Genomic DNA, 20,491 nt, shown 5'->3' with positions numbered 1-20,491 from the left:
CACACACACACACCCCGAGACTGGGAACACGGGCTTGAAGCCAACCTTGGCTCAATAAATGAAACCAGGATGAATAAGTCCAATTTGCGACCCCATTTCCAACCCAGTTTTCCCTCGCTGGCTGCCAAACTCTTTGGAATGAAAACACGTGTTTATAAATCCATTTCCCTGGTTTTATTAAATGTTCCACATATGTACATTTTAAAGATGAACCATTTACAGGTCAAACCACCCTATTTCCTGCTTCCCTTGAGTTAGGCCTCGGGGGGGGGGACTTGGGAGGAGTGGGGGGGAAGAGAAGGGGAAAGATAAGGGAGGATTTAAATTCCCCCCACCCCACCCCAACCTCAAAAGGTAAAAACAGAAAAGGATGTACAGGGTGAGACAGCGGGCAGGTGGGTGGGTTGTTGTTGTTGTTTTTCTATGTGTCAAAATGTTTTTTGTCATTTAGACCATAATACGTTACAATTTAAAAAACTCTCAAACATGCAAACAGTAGAAAAAACATCTTTCTTTCTTTAAATGTCTCTGGATTTTTTTTTTCTTTTTATGCTGGCAGTGTAAAATAAAACAAAGAAATTTCCCTCGTTTTTGTGCACGTCGGAGTTTGGGGTTGATTGCAGCACTTAAGTCAGGGAACGTAGTGTGTCTCGGCGAAAGGCGTCAGTAGCTTGCAGAGTTTTTTTTTAAAAGGCGATGTCAAGGGGGGAGGAGGGAGGGGGGGTTCCGTTCAGAGAATCCCTTGGCGATCGGCCGCTGTAGAAAGGGGGGTCGGCAGTGGAGGTACGAACTGCCTCCCCCACTGCGCTCTCTCGGTAGCAACTCAGATAAAACGTTTCCCCCACTGGGAACTTTGAAATCTGGGTGTGTTGTTGGTTTTTTTCCCCTACAAGTAGATTTTTGTTTCCGTTTTAACGTCCACATCCAGGTTTCGTACAAAAAACGTTAAGAGATTTTTGCCTCTTCCTGAACAATAATGCCTGCATTGAATCGCCGTTCTGGTCTCCTTTCCGTAAAACCATCTCCCAATTATTCTTGTGGGCAACTCTAGGTTCCAAAAAAAAAAAAAAAAAATCATTTGTAGCTAAAAAAATAAAATAAAATTACCCCGGAAATCTACGTTTCCGTGTCCAAGGGTTGTAGGGAAAAATAAAAATAATCTGCAGAAAGAACGAGATAGAGAAATCTTCCATCAGCTCCGTATCTCTTTTCCTTGCCCACCCCGAAAAAAAGCCACATTGATAATGTGGTATAATTGTTTTGCACAGTATATATATATATATATATATATAAAAAGACCAACAAAATAAAAACCCAGAAACTATAATACAGTGAGGTAAAGGAAATGCAAAAATAAACCAAAACCAAATAATAATAATAATAATAAATCCACCCACAATATATATCTTCAGGAAATGCCACAACAGTGATTTAAGGGAGGGGAGGAGGGGCAAAAAACCCCACGTGTTTTCCGTTTTCTTTTTGAAGGAATCCAACAGCAGACATGGCTATCCTTAAATTTGCGTCGTGTTTCGCCTACGCGTCTCCCGCAGCCACAAAATCCACAGGGAAGTAAGAGGAGGGGGGGAGAAACGGTCTCGTCCAACAGTTTATTTAAGGAGAAAAAAAAAGGGGGGGAGAGAAGGAATTCATCTCATTCCCCTCTCCTTCGGCCGCGTTCACACTTCCATCAGCTCCAGGTCTGCGTCCTCGAAGCCGTAGAAGGATTCGGTCTCGCTCTCCCCCTCGAAGAGCTGGTGGAGGATCTCGGGGTTAGCGGATTCCTCCGAGGGGTTCCCCCCCTCGTCGTTGTTCAGGTCGCCCTCCTCGTCCTGCAGTTCGTTGCGGAGCTTCAGCTGCTCCTCCAGCGAAGCGATCAGCTCCTCCTGCATGTCAGCGTTGCGGCTGGGCGTGTTGGCCGTGCCGTCCGGGCCGGGCAGGACGCTGGCCACTAGGAACGACTGCTGCACCAGTTCAGGGCAGTCGCTGATGACCTCCAGGGCTTCGGCCAGCCAACACAGGACGAGCTGCAGGAGGATGTCCGAGTCGCAGGGGGAGTCCGCCATGTCCTTGGCCTGCTCTTTCCACTTTTTGTGCACAAAGTTTTTCACCGTTCTTTTGATGCAAACGTCCAAAGGTTGGATTTTGGAGCTGCAGCCGGACGGCACCACCGCGGGCAAAGTGCTGGACGAGCTCAGCATGGAGAGGACCTTTTCGGAAAGGTGCGTCCGATGGCAGTCCAGGACCAGCATGCTTTTGCCGTTTTGGTGCTCGATGTGTTTCTGCCAGACTTTGGACGACCAGACATCCATGATCTCGTCGTCGTTGTGGCCGTTCTCCTTCGCCTCCAGCAGGATCGTCTCCGGCACGTTGGCGGGCTGCTCCAGGCGGCCTCGGTAGAAGACCACGGTGGGCAGGACGCTCCCGTCGGCCAAGATGGCCAGGACCACGTCGCACCAGGGTTCCCCGGTGCCCACCGTCTGCAAGGCGTTCTCCTTCCGGTCGTCGCTGCAGAGGACCTCAGCGTCCAGGAAGAGGGAGATCTCGTCGATGGCCGCGATCATGGAGAGGGGCAGGTCCTGGGTGTGGATCTGGCCCTGCACGAACTCAATAAAACAACTGGAGGTCTCCGCCACGTCCTTGGGGAGCGGGTGAGACACCGCCCGGCGGCTATGCGTGCTGAGGTGGTGCCGCAGCATGAACCGGACGGCCCACTCGTAGGAGATCTTGAAGCCCCCCTCCAGAGACCGGCCAATCTTGGTGGCCTTCTGGAAGAGGGTCTCCTCGTTGACCGGCAGCTGCTGCTCGCGCTGCGTGAGGACCCATTCGGCCAGCTTCTCCTCCGCTTCCAAGCTTAGGTACTTGGCCTCCGACAGAGAAGCCACGTTCTCCTCCTGGAAGGCCTGGAAGCGCCTCAGCCAGCGACGGATCCGCCGGGGCGGGTTCTTAAAGTGTTCCGCCGCCTGCTCGGTGTTGCAGCACAAGGCAAAGAGGACGACCCGGAGCTTCTTCACAGAGAGCTGCTCCTTCCTGCTGACGGGCTCAGGAGCCTCCTTGGGCGAAGGTTCGTCTTCGCGGCTGTCGACGTTCGAGGCGGTGGAACCCTCGTTCTCCTGGACCGCGGCAGGAGAGCAGCTGGCCTCGGGCGTCGGCTCGGGGACCACCGGCGGCGCTTCCGGGACTCTCTCCTCTCCCTCCTCCTCGGGCAGAAGAGGAGGAGGCGGCGTGTTCACAGTGGCGGCTTTGCTGGGCGAGGCGGTGGAGACGGAGGGTTTCGTGCCTCCTTCAAACGGCTGGGCAGGCCTGGAGGGGAGAGAGGGAGAAGGTGAGGCCTCACCCAGGGGGAGGAGAGGACAAAATCTACCCCAACAGAAAAGGCATGATGGTTTACCTTATATGGGAGCCCCAAGCCGGACCTGTGGGAAGCAGAAAGGAGGGGTTCATTTTATGGCAAGAATCGCCCTCATAAACAAGCGGGGGGGGGGGCAGCAAAAGTCCGTCCCCCCCAAAAAACAATCTTTAGAGCTGAGCCAAAGTTCTTTGCTCCAGCCCAACTGCCCTCTCTTCAGTTGGATAAGCTGAACAACAGGGTATCAATGGGGGGGACGGGACGCTGAGCCTCATTATAGGTAGTCCTCAACTTATGTCCGAACATTTGTGTTAATTGATACAATCGTTAAGTGAGTTGTGCCCAATTTTACCACCTTTTTTTTGGCCTCGGTTCTTAAGCGAATCACACGGTCAACGAAGCGGATTTGGTTTTCCAGTTGATTCTGCTGCTTGTTGTTTTTCCAGCCCCGTTGCAACTTTGAACGGTCGTAAGTTAAGGACTGCCTGTTCTCATCGGGCTCCCTCTTCCCCCCTCCCAACTTTCTACTGGCTGAAGCAAGGAAAGCCCCCCCCCACCCCCCCAGAGTAGGAGAAAGAGGATCGGGCCCTTTCTTACCTCGCAGAATGACGTTGCTGAATTCGTGCGACGGGTTGAAGACCAGGTGCTTGGCCATGGCGTCGCCCTCCGACGTAGCAAAGAGACAAGCGGAACAGGCCAACCGGACCCCACTGGTAAAGAGAACGCAAGAGGCGCAGGGGGGGGCGGAGTCAGGGCCTAGAATTCCTCTCCCCCCCCCCCCCAAAAAAAAACCACTGGAAGGGGGTTGCCACCCTGGGAAAGGCAGTTGGGACCCCTGTGGCTGCACACACACACACACCGCCCCAGGCCTTGGGGATCCAGTGGAGAAGACCTGGGCAGCAAAAGGAGGGGGGGGAACCCCATGGTCGGAGGGATGCGGCCCTTACCAAGCAGTGTAGTTTTTGAACAAGGCCAAGTACTTCGGGCTTTTGCGAGGAACGTGGTTGCTGGGAAGAGAGGCAAGGCAGCAGTCGTTACACAACCACAAGGCTTCAACCACTCAGTTACATCGAGCCCCCCCCAGTTCCCCCCCGACAGCAAGAAAAGCTTTGTGCCCCAAAGGGAGAAGGAGCCACGTCGGTGGGGCTCCCAAGAGCAAGCAGCCTTTTTCCATGGGGCAGGAAAAAAACCGGAATCTGATAGGCCAGGAGAGAGGCCCCCAACTTCTCCAGCTTGGCAGCTCGGCCCGGCACAGGGATGTGTGCGAGTGGCAGGCGCACACCACTGTCTTGCGCCCTCCACTCGTGTGAATGGAGCTTCACACACACACATCTCTCCCACAGCCTGGTTTTGAACCGATACTGGGCCATGGCCTGGGGGTTGGAGACCCCAGGGCCAGGTGTGAAGAATCTCCCCCCACCCTCCCTGCCACATGAGGGCTCCCTGCTGCCTTCCAGCCCCAGGCAGACAGAGGCCCTCTGCCCCTACGGGTGGGGCAGCCTCGCCGGGGGCCACTCACTTGATCATGTGGTTGGCGTAAGCGCGGGAGCAGCAGGTGCTGTAACGGCAGAGCGAGCAGTGGACGTAGGTGGGGAAGTGGTTGGGGAAGTCCGGGATTTCGAAGCTGCATTCTAGGCAGGTCTGCCGGCCGAGGACGCTCCTGCAAGAGGGAGGGAGAGTTAAATTAGAGTCTCTGTGTGTGTTTGTGTGTGTGTAACCCCTCCCCAACAAAGCGACAGCCCAGTGGGGGATGAAATATCGACACAGAGGGGAAAGTCCCTTAAGGTGAGTTTGAAACTTGGGAAGAAGCAGCTCTGACATTTTCCGGACGGCCTTCTTCTGGATGCTCCTCTGGAAGGGCGGGTACGAGAAGTTCGGCTGGGGATCCGGAGACGCCGAGAGCAAGGCCGTGTCCTGCAGGAGGCCCGGGGGCATGTCGTTCGCGCAGAGGGGCAACGTCCGCGGCTGGCCTCGGGAGGCCCTGATGGTCACCTGTGGCCCAAAGGGAGACAGTAAGGATAAATCACATGTTGGAGAGAGAGAGAGAGAGAGAGAGACACCCCGAGGATGGGCGAGTCCGAAAGATCGGAAGGCTCCGGTTCACCCCCGTAACCGGCCCAGATTGGATCCTGCAACGTTATCCTGGGACACGAATATCTGAGTCAAAATAACCCCACACATCAGTGGTGAAATTCAATATTTTTTTTAACTACCGGTTCAGTGGGCGTGGCGGCAGGGGAAGGATACTGCAAAATCCCCCTTCCCTCCCCACTTCTGAGGCCAGCCAAGGGTGGCGTTTTCCGATTCTCCAAACTACCCAAAATTTCCGCTACCGGTTCTCCAGAACCGGCTGGGTTTCACCCCTGCCCCAAGTGCCCCAGATCAGCCCTCCGGTCTTGCTCCCCAGGAAGGAAAGAAAAGCAGGTGTGGAAATGGGGGGGGGGGGGGGCTGCACTGCGTTGCTAGTTTTCTGCATGCCATCTTCCCACCCACCCCTCTCATTGTTCCCCAATCTGGAAGCGCAGAAGCCCAGACAAGGGTGACTCCCTTCTTCCTCAAGACTGCTGACCTAGGAGGGGGGGGGGGGGGGGAAGCATCCTGCCCCCACCCCTGCAAACGTCTCCACCAACCTTGGTGCCCGGCTTCAGCCCTTCCAGCTGCTTGGGCTTCCGGAAGGTTTTGTGGTGCTGCAGCTTATGCTCGATCTTGTCCTTGGCGAAGAGGAACTGCAGGCGGCATTTGTTGCAGTGGTAGACGCTCTTTTTCTGCGAGGGGGGGGGGGAGACCCAGCGCTGATTTTTCTGAAGGAGGGTGGGCCCTTCTCTTCCCCCTACTCCCCCCCCGCCCAGGGAAGAGGAGGAGGGTGGGGGGGGGCTCACCTGGTGCCTCATGAAATGTTGCTGGAACGCCGTGCCGTTTTTGAAGACCTTGAGGCAATACGGACAGAGGAGGTGACGGGTGTCCTCATGCACCATCCGGAAGTGGGTGTCCACTTCGGAGTAGAGCGACGAACGGTACTGGCAAACCTGGAGAGGGGGGTGGGGAGTGGGGGGAACCATTCTTGTTAAAAGGGGCCAGAAGGTGCTTTTCCCAGAGGGGAGCCAGCTTTCTTTCCACTATATTATTCCACTAGGCCTTTTCTATGGTGGGGAAATGGAAGGAGGGATTGTATGGAGTTAGATGACATGCAGCCATAACAACATTCCTTCCTAGAAATCCAAGGTCATCATCCTTTGTCTCTGCACCTGATCGGAACTGGATGGGTGGAAGCTGCTAGCGTGGCAGTGGGAGATTGGACCATGTGGTGGGCTTGTAGGGGTGGGAGGGGGGGTGCAAGATCTTGGAACTTCCAACTGGGTGGGGGAAAACCGGGAAGCCTCCAGATCCGGGTTTCCCCAGATGTGCCAACGTGGCTCTCTCGATAAATTGGAACTTTGGGCAATCCTTTGCCTCGGGCTCTGGTTTAATTTTTGGGAACGCGGACACGAAAGCGTTGGCAGTACCTGGCAGACATAGGGCATCTCCCCGGGCTTGTGGGTGTCCTTCATGTGCTGCAGGAACATGGGCTCGCTCTCAAAAGCCCATTCGCAGATCTTGCACTTGGCTGTAACAAGAGGGAGCAGGTCAGAAGGGCCTCCGTTTCAGAGGTGCGCAAATTGAGGCTAACGAGGCTCTCCGTCGGTGTGTGAAGCCTGGCATTTTAATCTCTCCCGCTTCAGTTTCCCTCTCTAAGCCATGCCAAGTGAAAGGCAGCCCCCTGTGGGGTCATATAGGGAAAAGCCGGAAGGGGTGAAATCTCTCTCTCTTTTTTTTAAAGGGGATCCTCGGCGTCCCTCTTTCCATCTGCGAAGGGCCCTTTTTTGGGGGGGGGAGAGGGCTGTGTGTGTGCCGACTTACTGGTGGATTCGTACGGACTGTGGACGTTCTCCAAGTGGCACTGGAGCTGGAACGGCGTGGTGAACTGCCGGTAGCAGTGCTGGCAGATGGTGTGGACGTCCACCTCTCCGTTCTGCTGGTCCAGTTCGACGTGGTGCTTCATGTGGTTCATGAACCTGCAGGCAAGGAGGGAGACGGTTGGGTGTGTCTGGCAGGCCACGGGAGAGAGGCGGCAGCCCCTGGAATACCACAGCAAGGTGGGGTTTCAAGGGCTCCCCCTAAAACACAGGGACCCGTTCTAAGTCTTTGTTTGGCCAGTGGAAGCACACCAACACCCCCCCCAAAGGAAATAGCAATAGCAATAGCAGTTAGACTTATATACCGCTTCATAGGGCTTTCAGCCCCCTCTAAGCGGTTTACAGAGTCAGCGTATCGCCCCCAACAACAATCTGGGTCCTCATTTTACCCACCTCAAAAGGATGGAAGGCTGAGTCAACCCTGAGCCGGTGAGATTTGAACAGCCGAACTAGCAGTCAGCTGAAGTGGCCTGCAGTACTGCACCCTAACCACTGCGCCACCTCGGCTCTTAAGCAATACTGGATTTGGATGTTTTTATAGAGATAAAATAACATCCCCCCCTCTGTTAAGGGTTCAAACCCTGTGAATGTTCATCCGGGCGTATATGCAGAGGTGGCTCCTTTATTTTTCATTTATTTCATTGAATTCAGACTCTGCCCCTCCCGCTGGGCAGCTTCGGCCACCAAAGCAAAAGGACAAAAGAATTGAAACGTTGAAAAACGTTCAACATTTTAAAATATCTTAAAAGCAGGGAACTGGAGGTGTTTCTTTTCACCAACGGCCCTGATCTGAAGCAGCTTTTAAAAATAAAGAGTCAAGTCTCAATTCCAGGGGAGACGATGCTTCTCAAAAGGTCAAGACACACACACACACACCCTTATTCTTACCGTATGTTATTCTTGAGCCTCTTCGTACAGTGCGGGCATCGGAAGGAGGTTGGCACCTTGGGGAAGTTGAGCAGCTGGCTGACTTTGCCCCCGTCCCTGCCGTAGTAGAAGTCGTCGACCAACATGATCAGCTTGCTCTGCACCCCCTCGCTGGCGCCGTCGCCCGGCTCGGAGAGCTTGGATGGCGGCGACAGGGCGGGGATGGGGGTGGAGGAGGGGGGCGAAGCCACGGCGGCGGTTTTATCCGGGGAAGGGGGCTTGGGGGCGTGGATATTTGGCTCGGACTCCAGGGGTTTCCCTTTCTTCAGGAATTCCACCATTTCGGGGCAGCAGTACTGCGGGAAGGAAAAAAGGGGGAGAGAGTTAAGGATTCTTTGCTGGCTGAGGAACTCTGGGAGTTGAAGTCCACAAGTCTTAAAAGTCGCCAAGGCTGGAGACCCCCGGGCTAGTCCCTCTGGGAAGGGAATCTCTTTTCCAGCACTGGGGCAAGCAAAACCCATCAATCCGCTGTGCTCTAGAGAGCTTTCTCTCTGCCTGCTCCCCCAAAGTTGAGTTTTGGGCGTCTTTCTGGATGGTTGTGATCCAGAAATGGTAAGCCTGGAGCGCACACAGCTCTACCTGTGGCTCTCCCCTCGGCTACCGTCTTGACCTCCCGGGCCAGGAGTGGTTACTTACACACATGTGGCCTCTTAAAGCTTCCGTGATCCTGAACTGGGCGTTGCAGCGAGGACAGGATTTCCGCCCGCTGTCTTGCAGGTCGAAGGCGGGGATCGGCGAGGAGCTGACTGTTGGCGGCACGAGAAGGAGAGAGAATCAGGGGAGGGAAAAGAGGGACAGGAGGAAGGCAGAAGCTTCTTCTCTGCTGCGATTTCTTTCCCCCTGGGGAGGAGCAAGGAAGGGGTGGCTGGCACACCCCTTTCCTAACGAACAGCATCCTAATTAATTCCTTAATTAGGTCAGGAGGTTAGGAGATGCACCTTTCTGCGAGGAGGACTCCGAGAGGCCCGTCCTCTGGGAACCATGGGCCTGGCTGTTGTTGGGCACCACCAGGGGGCCCGAGCTCTGGGCAAGCGAAGGGACGGTGTTCAGGGTATTCACCAACTTGACCACCTCGTTGCTGTTGTCGCCCGCCATGCCGGGTTTCTTCACTGCGACAAAACTCGCAATGCTCACTGGCGGGAAAAGGAGGAGAGAAGCCGATCGTTTCTGTTCGGAAGAGGGAGGGACGCCCGGGGACAGCTGCACGGGGAACTGTCCCAGGACGAGCGATGGGGTGGTGGAGGAAGAGGAGGAGGAGGAGGAGATGCCGAAGGAGGACTTACTTTGCGGTTGCTGCGCTTGAGACTGTGGGACCGTGTTCCGGATGGTCAGGGTGGCCGGAATGACCGTCGTGAACGTGTTGGAGGCCGGTCGGACAGGCATGGCGGGAGCAGGCCTCATCTGGGCCATTTGGGAGAAAACCTGAGGGACGCCGACGGTTGGCTTCACAAACTGTGTGCCTGGGGCTGAAGGGAGGGGAGAAAAGGCCCCGGCGGTTGCCGGGAATTGCTACCGTTATTTATTTTTTAAAAAAACTGATAGGCCACCTGTCTGGCTACCCAAAGTGGGTGGGTCATTTGCCCCGCCACTCCTCCTCCCCAGCCTTTCTGCCCACAAGGGGATCGTTCTGCTCATCGTCCTGCCATCCTGGCTCCCCTCCCCAACAGTTCTGGCTGCCTTTCCTCCCCCTCCCCTCCCCCCACCTTACCTGGGACGAGCGTAATCGGCCGTACGGTCTGACCCTGCTGCACATTCAGGACGATCCCAACCTGGTTCATCGTGTTTTGCACAGGCCGGACGTTCCGCACGGGGAAACCCTTTCTCGGACAAGGGGGGAAAAAGCGGATTTAGGAGCTGGAGCCCAGGCGAGAACGAGGCCGGCCGGCCTGCCTGCCTGCCACCTTCTGATCTCGCCAGAGGAGACCGTTTCTAAAAGGGGATCAAGATTTCCAAGGCTCGTTGCATCATTCAACCGCCGCCCGTCTTCTGGCCGTAAAGACGCGCCTGAAGGATACGGACGGAAGGTGGAAACTGCCCAGGCTGTGCGCTTTGGACCGCTCTGCCTCGTTAAAACTCCAGAGAAAAAAACCATCCTACTAATTGTGCACTGTCTCCGGGTCATAGCAGGACTGAAACGGCCACCTTGTACCCTTTTAAGCCAAGGTGGTGCAGTGGTTAAATGCAGCACTGCAGGCTACTGCTAGATCAGCAGTTCAGCGGTTCAAATCCCACCGGCTCAGGGTTGACTCAGCCTTCCATCCTTCCGAGGTGGGTGAAATGAGGACCCGGACTCTGGGGGTGATATGCTGACTCTGTAAACCGCTTAGAGAGGGCTGAAAGGCCTATGAAGCGGTATATAAGTCTAACTGCTATTGCTATATTGCTATTTTAAAGTTAAATCTCAAATAAAAAGTATCAGGCTGGGTTTTCAGTATACATTCATAGCTTTCTACCAGTCAAAATTTAACCCATGACTGAAGCTTCTGATGCAGGAAGCAGGACTACGTTGAATGGGGGATCGCTACAAACTGCAACAGGCACCCAGCGGGGTTACCTGTAGAAAGCTGCCCCAGAGGTAGGATCGGTTTATTCCCAGCACCTCTGGGTCTCGAGGGGCATTCAGGCGGGTGGGCGACTGCTGGGAAACCACGTCCCCCACCCCTCCTTCCCCCAATCGACGGCTAGGGCAATAAGTCACGCTCGGCCTGTTCTCTTGAGCCTTTTACACGAAGGACATGCCGGCTGGGGAATTCTGGGAGTTGAAGTCCACCCAGGTGAGAAACAGTGGACTAGAGAAGGAACCTCCTCCTCCTCCTCCTCACCTGAGTGGTGATGAAGATGGGCTGGCTGGTCACGGGAGAATTAGTCACGTGGTTTGCATTCTGCATGACCTGCACAGGCCGGAGAACAGGCTGGGTCACCACCGTGCTGAGGCCGGAGGTGGGGTTCTGAGCGAGGATCAGGGGCTGGCCCCCTTGCTGAACCAGAGGCGTGCCGGCTGGGGGGAAAAGAGGAGAGGGACGTTACTTGCAGGGGGGGTGACAATAAGGCCGCCCTCCTACGGCTAAGGGGTCTTTCTAATTCTGCCACGATGATGGGGGGGCTTTGAGGAGTTCGGGCCCCTCTAGAAGGGGAGCCCAGCTGGACGAATTCCTGTTCTTCCCACACACAGAGAAAGCGACATTGTGTGTCTGTGTGTGTGTCTGCTTCCTTCGCTTATAAGAGGAGCGGGCATGCTGCGGAGTGGATTTAAATACCGGTAGTCCTCGACTTACAACACCGTTCATTTAGCGGCCGTTCAGAGTTACAACAGCACTGACAAAAAGGGACCATTTTTTCACACTTGGTCGTGAGGTCGAAATTCAGATGCTCATTTTACGACCGCTGCAGAGTCCCAGGGTCATGTGACACCCCCCCTTTTTTTGCGACCTTCTGACGAGCAAAGCCAGAGGGGGAAACTGGATTCACTTAACAACCGGGTGACTCACTTATCAACTGCAGTGATTCGCTTAGCAACGGAGGCAAGCAAGTTCGTAAAATGGGGCAGGATGCACTGAACCAATGTCTCGCTTAACAACGGACATGTTGGGCTCCGCTGTGGTCGTAAGCCGAGGACCGCCTGTGTTTGAAACCCCTGGCGTTCAGACGGGCGAAGGATTCAAACATGCTACGAGAGCAAAGCGCAGAAAAGCCCAGCTGCCTCCTCTCTCTAAGGAACTGCACCGCAATCCTCTGGGCTGGTGCCCATCCCAGGTTAGTGACAGGGCACAGACAGAGCAGGAACAAGTATGTGCATTTTTTTCAATCCCCCCCCCCCTTAAATTGTTGGGGCGCTTCTAAGGAGGGGGACCCTGGTTTCGTCCCGGCAACAGGGACGCCAGAGACCTGACAGTGAGGTGGAGGTGGGGGAAACCTCTCCTCTCTCAGCTCCCCTGGATGCCCCCGAGACCCTTCGGGATGATCCTTACTGCTATTGTTTGCAAAGAGAGTCACCAACGTCTTCTTCGTGCTGTCACTGTTGGAGGTGCCACTGCTGCTAACGGGCGTGGTGGGGAGGCCGCTGCCGATGGACGCGTGGGCAACGGTTGGCACCGGGGCGGCCACCGGCTGCACGCTGACTGAAACTGTCGAGGAGGAAACTCAGAATGGTTATCGGGTCACCTGCAAGCACCAACAGGTTTTCGCCGTCCCCCCCCCTGGAAAACTGCCAGGTTTAAAACAGGTGTGTGTGTATGGGGGGGGGGGGAACAGGATGTCTTTTGGAGCTCCCCAGTGACGGGCATTACAGACTAGCAACTTTCGTTGACGTATTCTGCAAGGTTTCTTTTATTCTGCCAGGGGCCTTAGGCCCCCGGCTGGGAGATCTCAAACCTGGGATGGCAACTGACTTGAACACAGCCAGCGGATCAGAGGACCAGCTGGCTCTCCGCTGGTTACCCAGATTTTGGCAACCCTGTTCTAGAAAGAACTTTTCTGCGTTAAACGGGAGCCGAGGCTGTTCCTGGTATCTGCCAGAAGGCAGGGAAGGAGCAAATGCAAACAGCCCGCCAAGAAGAGGAAGGCGAATTATTAAATATGTCAATCTGTTACACCCACCAGGATATTAATAGCTGGGGGAAGGAATTACGTAGAGACTGTTTTAATTCCCCGCCCCCACCCTTTGCAGGTGACCGAAGACTAGGAGATGATTTAAAGTGGAGAAGACCATCCCTCCTAATGGGGGTGATTGCTTGGGACCCCAGGCAGAGGCAGGTGCAACCCACCAGGAAAGGAAGACCGAGGAAGGAAGCGGAGCCTGTGGCCCCCCCCCCGTCAAACGTGAGCAGCTCTCACTAGGAACAGACCCGGACGGCTTAACAGGCCTGCTTCCTATCTCTCTGGAGGCTCTGTCTGTGCCCTCTGAAAATGCCAAGGTGCAGCCAAAAAAATTAAAAAAATAAATAAATTAAAAAGCCACATAGCAATTCGATCTCTTGCACGACAGGGACTAGAACCGGCCACTGCGACCGTCTACCGAAATGTGAGTTCAGTCACGTAGCTCAGCGATGGGGCTTCGGAAGAGGAGCATCACCTGTAGCCGTTTTGTCCACCGAGTTGTAATCTTCCACCACAGAGTCCTCAATCACGTCACTGATCTTCTGCCAGGGTTCAAGTTCCTCCTCTTCGCATTCCATAAACAGGTCCGTGTCAGCCATCTTTTGGGGGGGGGGAGAAGAAAGAGGAGGTCATCTTCGGGACAAGGGAGCAATTCAGCAGAGGGGGGTGATGTCCATCTAATTTGGGGTGTGTGTTTGTGTGAGCAGCACAACTTGGGCAGAAGTTCTGATCTATACTCTTCTGGTTTGGGCCTCTCGCTCCAAAAAGCTGCTAAACCAACCAGGTTGCATCAACTGTTAAGTTACGCTTTGATTTTAGTTTTGGTTCCAGCTTGTTTGAAAAAGTAAAAAGGGCCTTCATTTGGGGACCCAAGGTTGAAAAATCCCTGTATCTTTCCTGCTCATCTTAAAACAGAATTAAAAAAAGGAAATGTTGCAAAATTTTCCACGTTGCCTTCATCTTAATAAAACCTTTAGGAACCACACTAAAAAGCTTTACTGCCTGATACGCTGTCATCCATTTCTCCATCATGACAAATAAATTGCACCTTGGTGAAAGAGCTGTTAGAAGGAACCAGTTTCTTTTTTTTTTTTAATGAACTTTTTTGCCATTTTAGTAAGGCAGCAGGCACCTTGCAAGTTTTAAAATACGTACGAATAGATTGTAAACTATCCGCAATACAGAAAGACAAAACTGTAACCGGTTCATTCATCTTTCTACAATCCCATCCCGTTCTTCCTTCCAAAACTCCCCTTGTGGATTTTTAGGAGGACATCAAAATTATTCTGCTCAATAAGATTTTTAATCCTTGTGATAAATAAGCTAACATTTACTTTTCGGCTACACTGATGACAGATGCTCTCTCTCACTCACTCACAAAAGCAGGCCGAGAGAATGCACTAAATATATGACGCCGCTTATTTAAAACGGGACATGCTGGAGGGTAGACCTCCTATTAAAACCGACTTCCCTTGAATTAATACACCATCTTACAAATGCCCAGCAAAACCAGCATTGTTTCCTTCTTGTTCAGGGAAGGGTTTGTTGTCATGAAAAGCCAGCAAAATGCTACTTCATGCTAAAGAAAAGAGACCAGCCTCAGGAGGAGGGAGGGGAGGTTTTAAGAAATGGTTAGCCAAAAAAAAAAAGGACCTTTGGAATACAAGGTGCTTTTCCAAAGTTCACTCCGCACAGGGTTGAATCCAGTAATATACATTTTCATCTGTTTGGAAGCAACAGCTGCGTACAGAAGTCCTAGCTCAACAGATGCAGGCAACAAGTGGAGCCCCGAGAATATTGCTGTGTGCCTTACTTTTTTTCTCTTAAAATGCTCAGAAAGGAACCTTGGAATATTATGCACTTCCACAGAAAAAGACTCCTATCCCTCCATGTCTCCCTTCTGCAAACCATCAGGCAGAAAAGAATCACTCAGGGTTTAAAAAATACACCCAAAAGACGAACAGATCAGAAGAATCGCTCAGGATTTGTTCAAATCCATCGGCAAAATAGGAGAGGTGATGCCTGCATAATACCCACTATCTGCCAAGACGGTGGTGCTAGAATAAAGTTTGTCTAGAAAATGGTTTTCTTCCTCCATCCACGTTCAAATGTTTGTCCGCTTAAAACTGCTATTATGGGATCAAAACTGTAACTGAAATCAACGTACATTATTTCCTTTTGTATTGTACTTCTGGGATTCTCGAGGAGCAAAAGTCTGTCTTCTTGTTCAGAAACACATCGCATATTTTTGTCTATTTCTTTTCTTTCTTTAATTTTAAAGCCCATTACAGCAACCCTGGTTTTTTTTTTTCATACTTTGTGTAATAATTGCACTGTAAACAAATGGGGGGATTGACGTTTCTATGATGTCAGCTCTGGAAAAGAATGCACTTAATAAAAACCCACTTGACTTCAGCAGTCAAATGGGGTTGGTAAAGATACGCGTCTTAACCACAGATATTTAGGCAAAAAAAAATGAAGCTGAGAGCTAGAGCCAGTCAATCTGCCTAGGAAGAAGACATCAATTTTCCTTCCAAAGACAGCCAACCGTTCCAAGTATTCAACCCTAAATCAAAAATGCAAAGAACTTAACCCAACCTTGGCCAGAGAAGCAACTGCTTTTGATTATTTCGTTTGTAAAGCAACTCGGAAACAACAATATTTGATTTTTGCAGGCCAACCGACAGTGGCCAGGAATCCATTATAAAATCTGGTAAACCTTCAGTTGCAACATGCGGCTGGTCCAATGTTCTGTTTCTCCCTTGAAATTAGACCATCTTTTCGTAAGATAAGAAACACAAGATAAAATAGGAAAATAGGAGGCCTTACAACGTAGTAGTGACCCAGCTGTATAACCGATTACTCATCAGATACAATGTAAATTACAGAAGGCACCCTTACTGTAACAACTAGACAAAAAGGCTGTGACATTTTAAATGTTAACATTAACAGAAAACGTATGTTTTGAATTAGAGATAGCTCTGCCTCCTATGTGACAGAAGGACGCCTATAAAGTGTTTTATGAAGGTAAGGTCTCATAACACCTGCCAGAAGCCTTGTGAGGGGAGGATAGAAGAAACTGTCACGCAAGAAAACAGTTTGAAATATACACACACCTAAAAACACTAACTACAAATTGATAAACAAAATGTACACAAAATAACATAGCATCACATTGTTTTGCATGGTTATTTACTGCAAATTCCCACTGGGTTCAGGATAGGTTGGGTGAGTTCTGAGCCCCGTGCCATTCTAAAGCTATTCTACTTCTTAACAAAATACTCAACAGAACAAAAACGCAGGCGTATAGGAGAAAACACAACCGTTTTCTGAAGCAGTACTTCCAAATTCCGAATGATCTGGGTCGGAGGTGATATTAAGCGACCCAGGTAGACAACATCACGCGTCAGAAGCACCAAGCACATGAACCACGACACAGGAAATTATTAGTGAACACAACAGGCAGTTTAGGAATTATCCAGGATAAACTAAAGAGAGGAAACACAACAGGTTATATGATGGGGAAAAAAATAAAAATCCAGCCCTGTTTCGACAGTTGGTCAGATTCAGAAACCGAAGCAGCCACACAACTATTCTGTTATTCCGATACTATATTGTTCAGCATCTCAGAAAAGGCAGGAATAGAGTCGTACAGGAAGGATAAACGTTTTAGGTATCTATTAGGGGAAGAAAGCGGAGGCTGTTTAGAACACGATCTACAAATGTGCAGCTCTTGTGCTTCTTAATTGTTTTTAATCCACTGAGGAGGAAGAACCTCTGTGCACAAGTGTGTTTCACACTTTACAGCAGGCCAGAATTACACCCGTTTTATGCAACCGGGAAGAAATGCAAAAGGATTTGTTAAGGGTGACCTGCACCATCCCCACAATATGGTTTTTGCATCCCATCTGAGGCGACTTAAAAACCACCTTGCCAGTCACACCAACTGTTGCACATCAGGGCAACCTTGGCTTGTTCAACGAGAGCTTCGAGCGCCGCAAGAATAAGGTAAAAACTCAGCAGCCTGGTTGCCAACCGTAACGACAGGTGGGAGTTTTCCCCGGATGGAACTTCCTAGACTTGGGAAAAAGGACAACGGGGGGGGGGGGGGTTTATAACACGGATTTGTTCTGGGGAGAGCGGCCAAGTGACCAACGCTGGCACTTCCCATGTCCAAAGCGCAGGTACGCCCACAAAGATGGCAATCCCACTGTGCCACCTGTCCCTTGTACGTAGGGCAGTTGTGGGATGGGGATGATGGGACTTGGGCAAAGCATGGCCGCCTCTATTCAGGAACTAGGCCTCCTCCGAATTCCATCTGCCGCCCAGTGTCGACTGGCGACTACCCGGGGGAGGGCCTTCTCTGTGGCTGCTCTGACCCTCTGGAATGAGCTCCCCGTGGAGATTCGTACCCTCACCACCCTCCAGGCCTTCCGCATAGCCCTTAAAACCTGGCTGTTCCGACAGGCCTAGGACTAAAGACTCGCTGCCCCACTCCGAATGGTATGATTGTTGTGTTTTTTAACTATGTATGGTTTTATGTTTTTTGTAACTTTGTTTTTTTTCCCCCTCCCTTTGAGTTGTGAGCCGCCCTGAGTCCCTGCAGGGAAAAGGGCAGCATACAAATAAATGAAAATGAAATGAAATGAAACGAGGACGAAGGATGAGGAGAAGCCGAAATGAGAGCAGCCAAACGGGCTTTTGATGCCCAAGGACGCTTCTCTGCCTTGGGGGGGTGGCTGGAGGACAATGCCCGGCCAAACTATAAGGGAGGAAGGTGAGGCTGCTGTGCAACAGGTGCATGGAGCACCCTGCCAGGGTGGTGCCGCTGTGCCCTGCAGATGGAGCATGCCAGGACGATGGGAACTGTAGTCCGGGGCCACAAGGCCACTGCAAAAAAAGGTGTGTGTGTGTGTGGAAGCAGCTGCTCTGTGAGGGAGGCAATGTGGGCCCCACCAGGCAGACCCCTCCCCACCCCTAGTTCTTGCCCACCAAATGGGACGCCAGCAACCCACTGCCCCCCACAAACGCCCCCCACCCCAAAACAGCGCCTCCCCCCAACCACGAGGGTCCTGAACCAGCCCCCAAAAGGGGGAGGGGGAGAGAAAGTAATCCCTCCCAGCCAACATGGCCGCCTGCCCAGAAGTGAGGACAATGTTACTGGGGGTGGATTGTAAGAGACGCCACCCACCCACCCCTTATTATTATTATTATTATTTCCACACGTTTGGGAGGGGGGGTCGCCACGCGTCTTTTTTTTTTCCCCCACTCAACGCCCCCCCCCCAACAACAAGGGCCTAGAAAAAAAAGGGGGAGGGGGGGATGAGGCGGGCGGCGGAGGGATCCGACGCTTCGCTCCCCTTTTTTTTCCCCCTCCACCTCTCGCGCGCCGCTCGCCCCGCCCCTCTCACGGCGAGAGAGAGAGAGAAGAGAAAAAAATCCCGGTATAGAGAGAGAGAGTATCGCTCCGCGCTAGGCCCTCCTAACCAATCGGGGGGGGAGGAGGCCGCCGCCTAGCGGAGGGCTACCTACGAAAGAAGGAGAGGGTGGGCAGAGAGAGAGAGAGAGAGAGAGAGAGAGAGAGAGAGAGAGAGAGAGAGAGAGAGAGGGAGAGAAGGCCACGCCTCTTTTCTCCAACCGCCAGCCAATCGCCGTCCTCCCTGGGAGGAGGCCGCCGCCTAGCGGAGGGCTACCTACGAAAGAAGGAGAGGGTGGGCAGAGAGAGAGAGAGAGAGAGAGAGAGAGAGAGAGAGAGAGAGAGAGAGAGATAAGGCCACGCCTCTTTTCCCCAACGAGCCAGCCAATCGCCGTCCTCCCTGAGCCGCTCGATTTCCCTCCCCGGCTGAGGTGGGGAGAAAAAAAAAAAAAACCCGTCTCGCGCTCGCTTTTGTGTGTTACCGCGCGCGCGCGCTCCCCTCTCTCTCTCGCGCGCGCGCTGTTCCCTCAGCCCGCTTGCCCCCCCTCCTCCTCCTCCTCCTCATGGAGGGAGGGGGGGAAAAAGAGGAGCGCGCGCTCCCCCCCCCACCCCCCCCCACCCTGAGGGAGCGGTTCGAACCGGTTTCCAACGGTTTTTTTTTTTCTTCCTCACCCTCACACCTTTGAAGGGCTCCCGCGCACGCGCGCTGACCCCCTGCCGACCGACCGCGCGCTTGGCTGTTCCCACCACCTCCCTCCTCCTCCTCCTCCTCTCACACATTCCCCCCCCCGCCAGTTCTCGCCGCCACACATAACGGAATGGCCCTACGACTCACCTTCCCCAGAACGGCGGCGGCGGCCGCCGTTGGTGGCTGCCTCGCCTCCCTCGCTGGGCTCCGAGGCAGGGCTCGTCCCTTCTCTTAAAGGGACCCGCGCCCCCCGCCGGCTTCTGGGAGAAGGGCGACGGCGGCGGCGGCGCGGCTCGCATGAGCCTCCCCGCCCCCTCCCACACGGCTCCTCTTTTTTTTTTTTTTAAAGGGTTGCGGGTTGGTTACAACAGAAGCGGCAACAACACACACACACACAAAAAGGGGGTCCTGGGCCCGGCGGAGGGATACGGCGCCTTCGTCACTTCCTTCGCTCCGCCGAGCGGGGCGCGGATTGGCCGGCGCGCGTGACGTCACCGGCGGAGGGGGGGGCTCAACCCCGAGCGAGGCTGCCCTGGCTGAAGTTTGTGTGAAGCTGAGAAATTCCCAGGAGATTTTGGGGAGGGGGAGCAAAGGCGACCCTTGAGCGATGCAGAGCAAGCAGAAGCTCCTTAAGATGAGAAGAAGCGAAGTGCCTCCGAAGGGAAAAACCAGAAAGTCCAGTTGCCTCTGGGATGTGTCTTAAATCTCCTGGATGGAAGATGCGGACCTGGCTATGTCATACTCTCATTAAACTTGGAAGCTCTCATTGCACTGTTGCATTGAGATATTGCCTGATTTTCCATCTTCTGTTTATATACTGTCCGTCTCACGACTGACTGACTCTTCCATAGGGTGCTTTGGCAATAGCAATAGCAGTTAGACTTATATACCGCTTCATGGGGCTTTCAGCCCTCTCTAAGCAGTTTTACAGAGTCAGCATATTGCCCCCAACAACAATCCGGGTCCTCATTTTACCCATCTCGGAAGGATGGAAGGCAACCCTGAGCCGGTGAGATTTGAACCGCCGAACTGCAGATAGCAGTCAGCTGAAGTGGCCTGCAGTACTGCACTCTACCCACTGCGCCACCTCGGCTCTATGTCATACTCTCATTAAACCTGAAGCTCTCATTGCACTGTGATATCTTCTATTTATATACTGTCCATCTCACGACTGGCTGACTCTTCCATAGGGTGCTTTGGCAATAGCAATAGCAGTTAGACTTATATGCCGCTTCATGGGGCTTTCAGCCCTCTCTAAGCGGTTTACAGAGTCCGCATATCGCCCCCACAGTCTGGGTCCTCATTTCACCCACCTCGGAAGGACGGAAGGCTGAGTCAACCTTTGAGCCGGTGAGATTTGAACAGCCGAACTGCAGATAGCAGTCAGCTGAAGTGGCCTGCAGTGCTGCACCCTAACCACTGCGCCACCTCGGCTCTGTGTCTCTTTGACCATGCAACGACAGGCTCTCCTGCCTTCACAATGTTTCGGGATTGGGCGGCCTATAAATTGAATTGGCCTTGACAAGATCACCAGGACCAGATGGATTTTGCCCCAAATTCTG

At 53.0% G+C, this 20,491-nt stretch overlaps 1 protein-coding gene across 5 annotated transcripts; it reads right to left on the bottom strand.

Moving 5' to 3' along the window:
• Positions 1-159: 159 nt before the first annotated feature.
• Positions 160-19,320, bottom strand: POGZ (pogo transposable element derived with ZNF domain). Of its 5 annotated transcripts, XM_032233949.1 has the most exons (19): positions 19,077-19,320; positions 13,301-13,424; positions 12,198-12,353; positions 11,052-11,227; positions 9,938-10,046; positions 9,513-9,695; positions 9,168-9,362; positions 8,866-8,975; positions 8,191-8,525; positions 7,247-7,401; positions 6,853-6,953; positions 6,229-6,375; positions 5,980-6,114; positions 5,169-5,341; positions 4,869-5,009; positions 4,297-4,356; positions 3,947-4,059; positions 3,392-3,416; positions 160-3,303 (listed from the first exon to the last, which is right to left on the bottom strand). In XM_032233949.1, exons 2-19 carry the CDS (start codon positions 13,422-13,424, stop codon positions 1,680-1,682), a joined length of 4,062 nt encoding a protein of 1,353 aa, XP_032089840.1. In that variant the 5' UTR covers positions 19,077-19,320; the 3' UTR covers positions 160-1,679. The 5 variants fall into 5 exon arrangements, with proteins under 5 accessions (XP_032089840.1, XP_032089839.1, XP_032089838.1 ...); XM_032233948.1 differs by having other exon boundaries at positions 9,168-9,695; XM_032233947.1 differs by having other exon boundaries at positions 4,869-5,341.
• Positions 19,321-20,491: the final 1,171 nt, after the last annotated feature.

Source organism: Thamnophis elegans, chromosome 17, assembly GCF_009769535.1.
Source record: "Thamnophis elegans isolate rThaEle1 chromosome 17, rThaEle1.pri, whole genome shotgun sequence".
Classification (NCBI taxonomy): Eukaryota; Metazoa; Chordata; class Lepidosauria; order Squamata; family Colubridae; genus Thamnophis; species Thamnophis elegans.
The sequence above is the reverse complement of the archived record's forward strand: the minus strand, read 5'-3'. Positions and strand labels throughout refer to the sequence as shown.

Coding starts and splice junctions, on each gene's coding strand:
- POGZ (XM_032233945.1), bottom strand. CDS start 13,424: ATGGCTGACACGGACCTGTTTATGGAATGCGAAGAGGAGGAACTTGAA. Junction 8,526..8,865: donor CTTTAAGAGGCCACATGTGT/GTAAGTAACCAC, acceptor TCCTTCCCGCAG/TACTGCTGCCCCGAAATGGT. Junction 6,954..7,246: donor CAGTCCGTACGAATCCACCA/GTAAGTCGGCAC, acceptor CTCTTGTTACAG/CCAAGTGCAAGATCTGCGAA.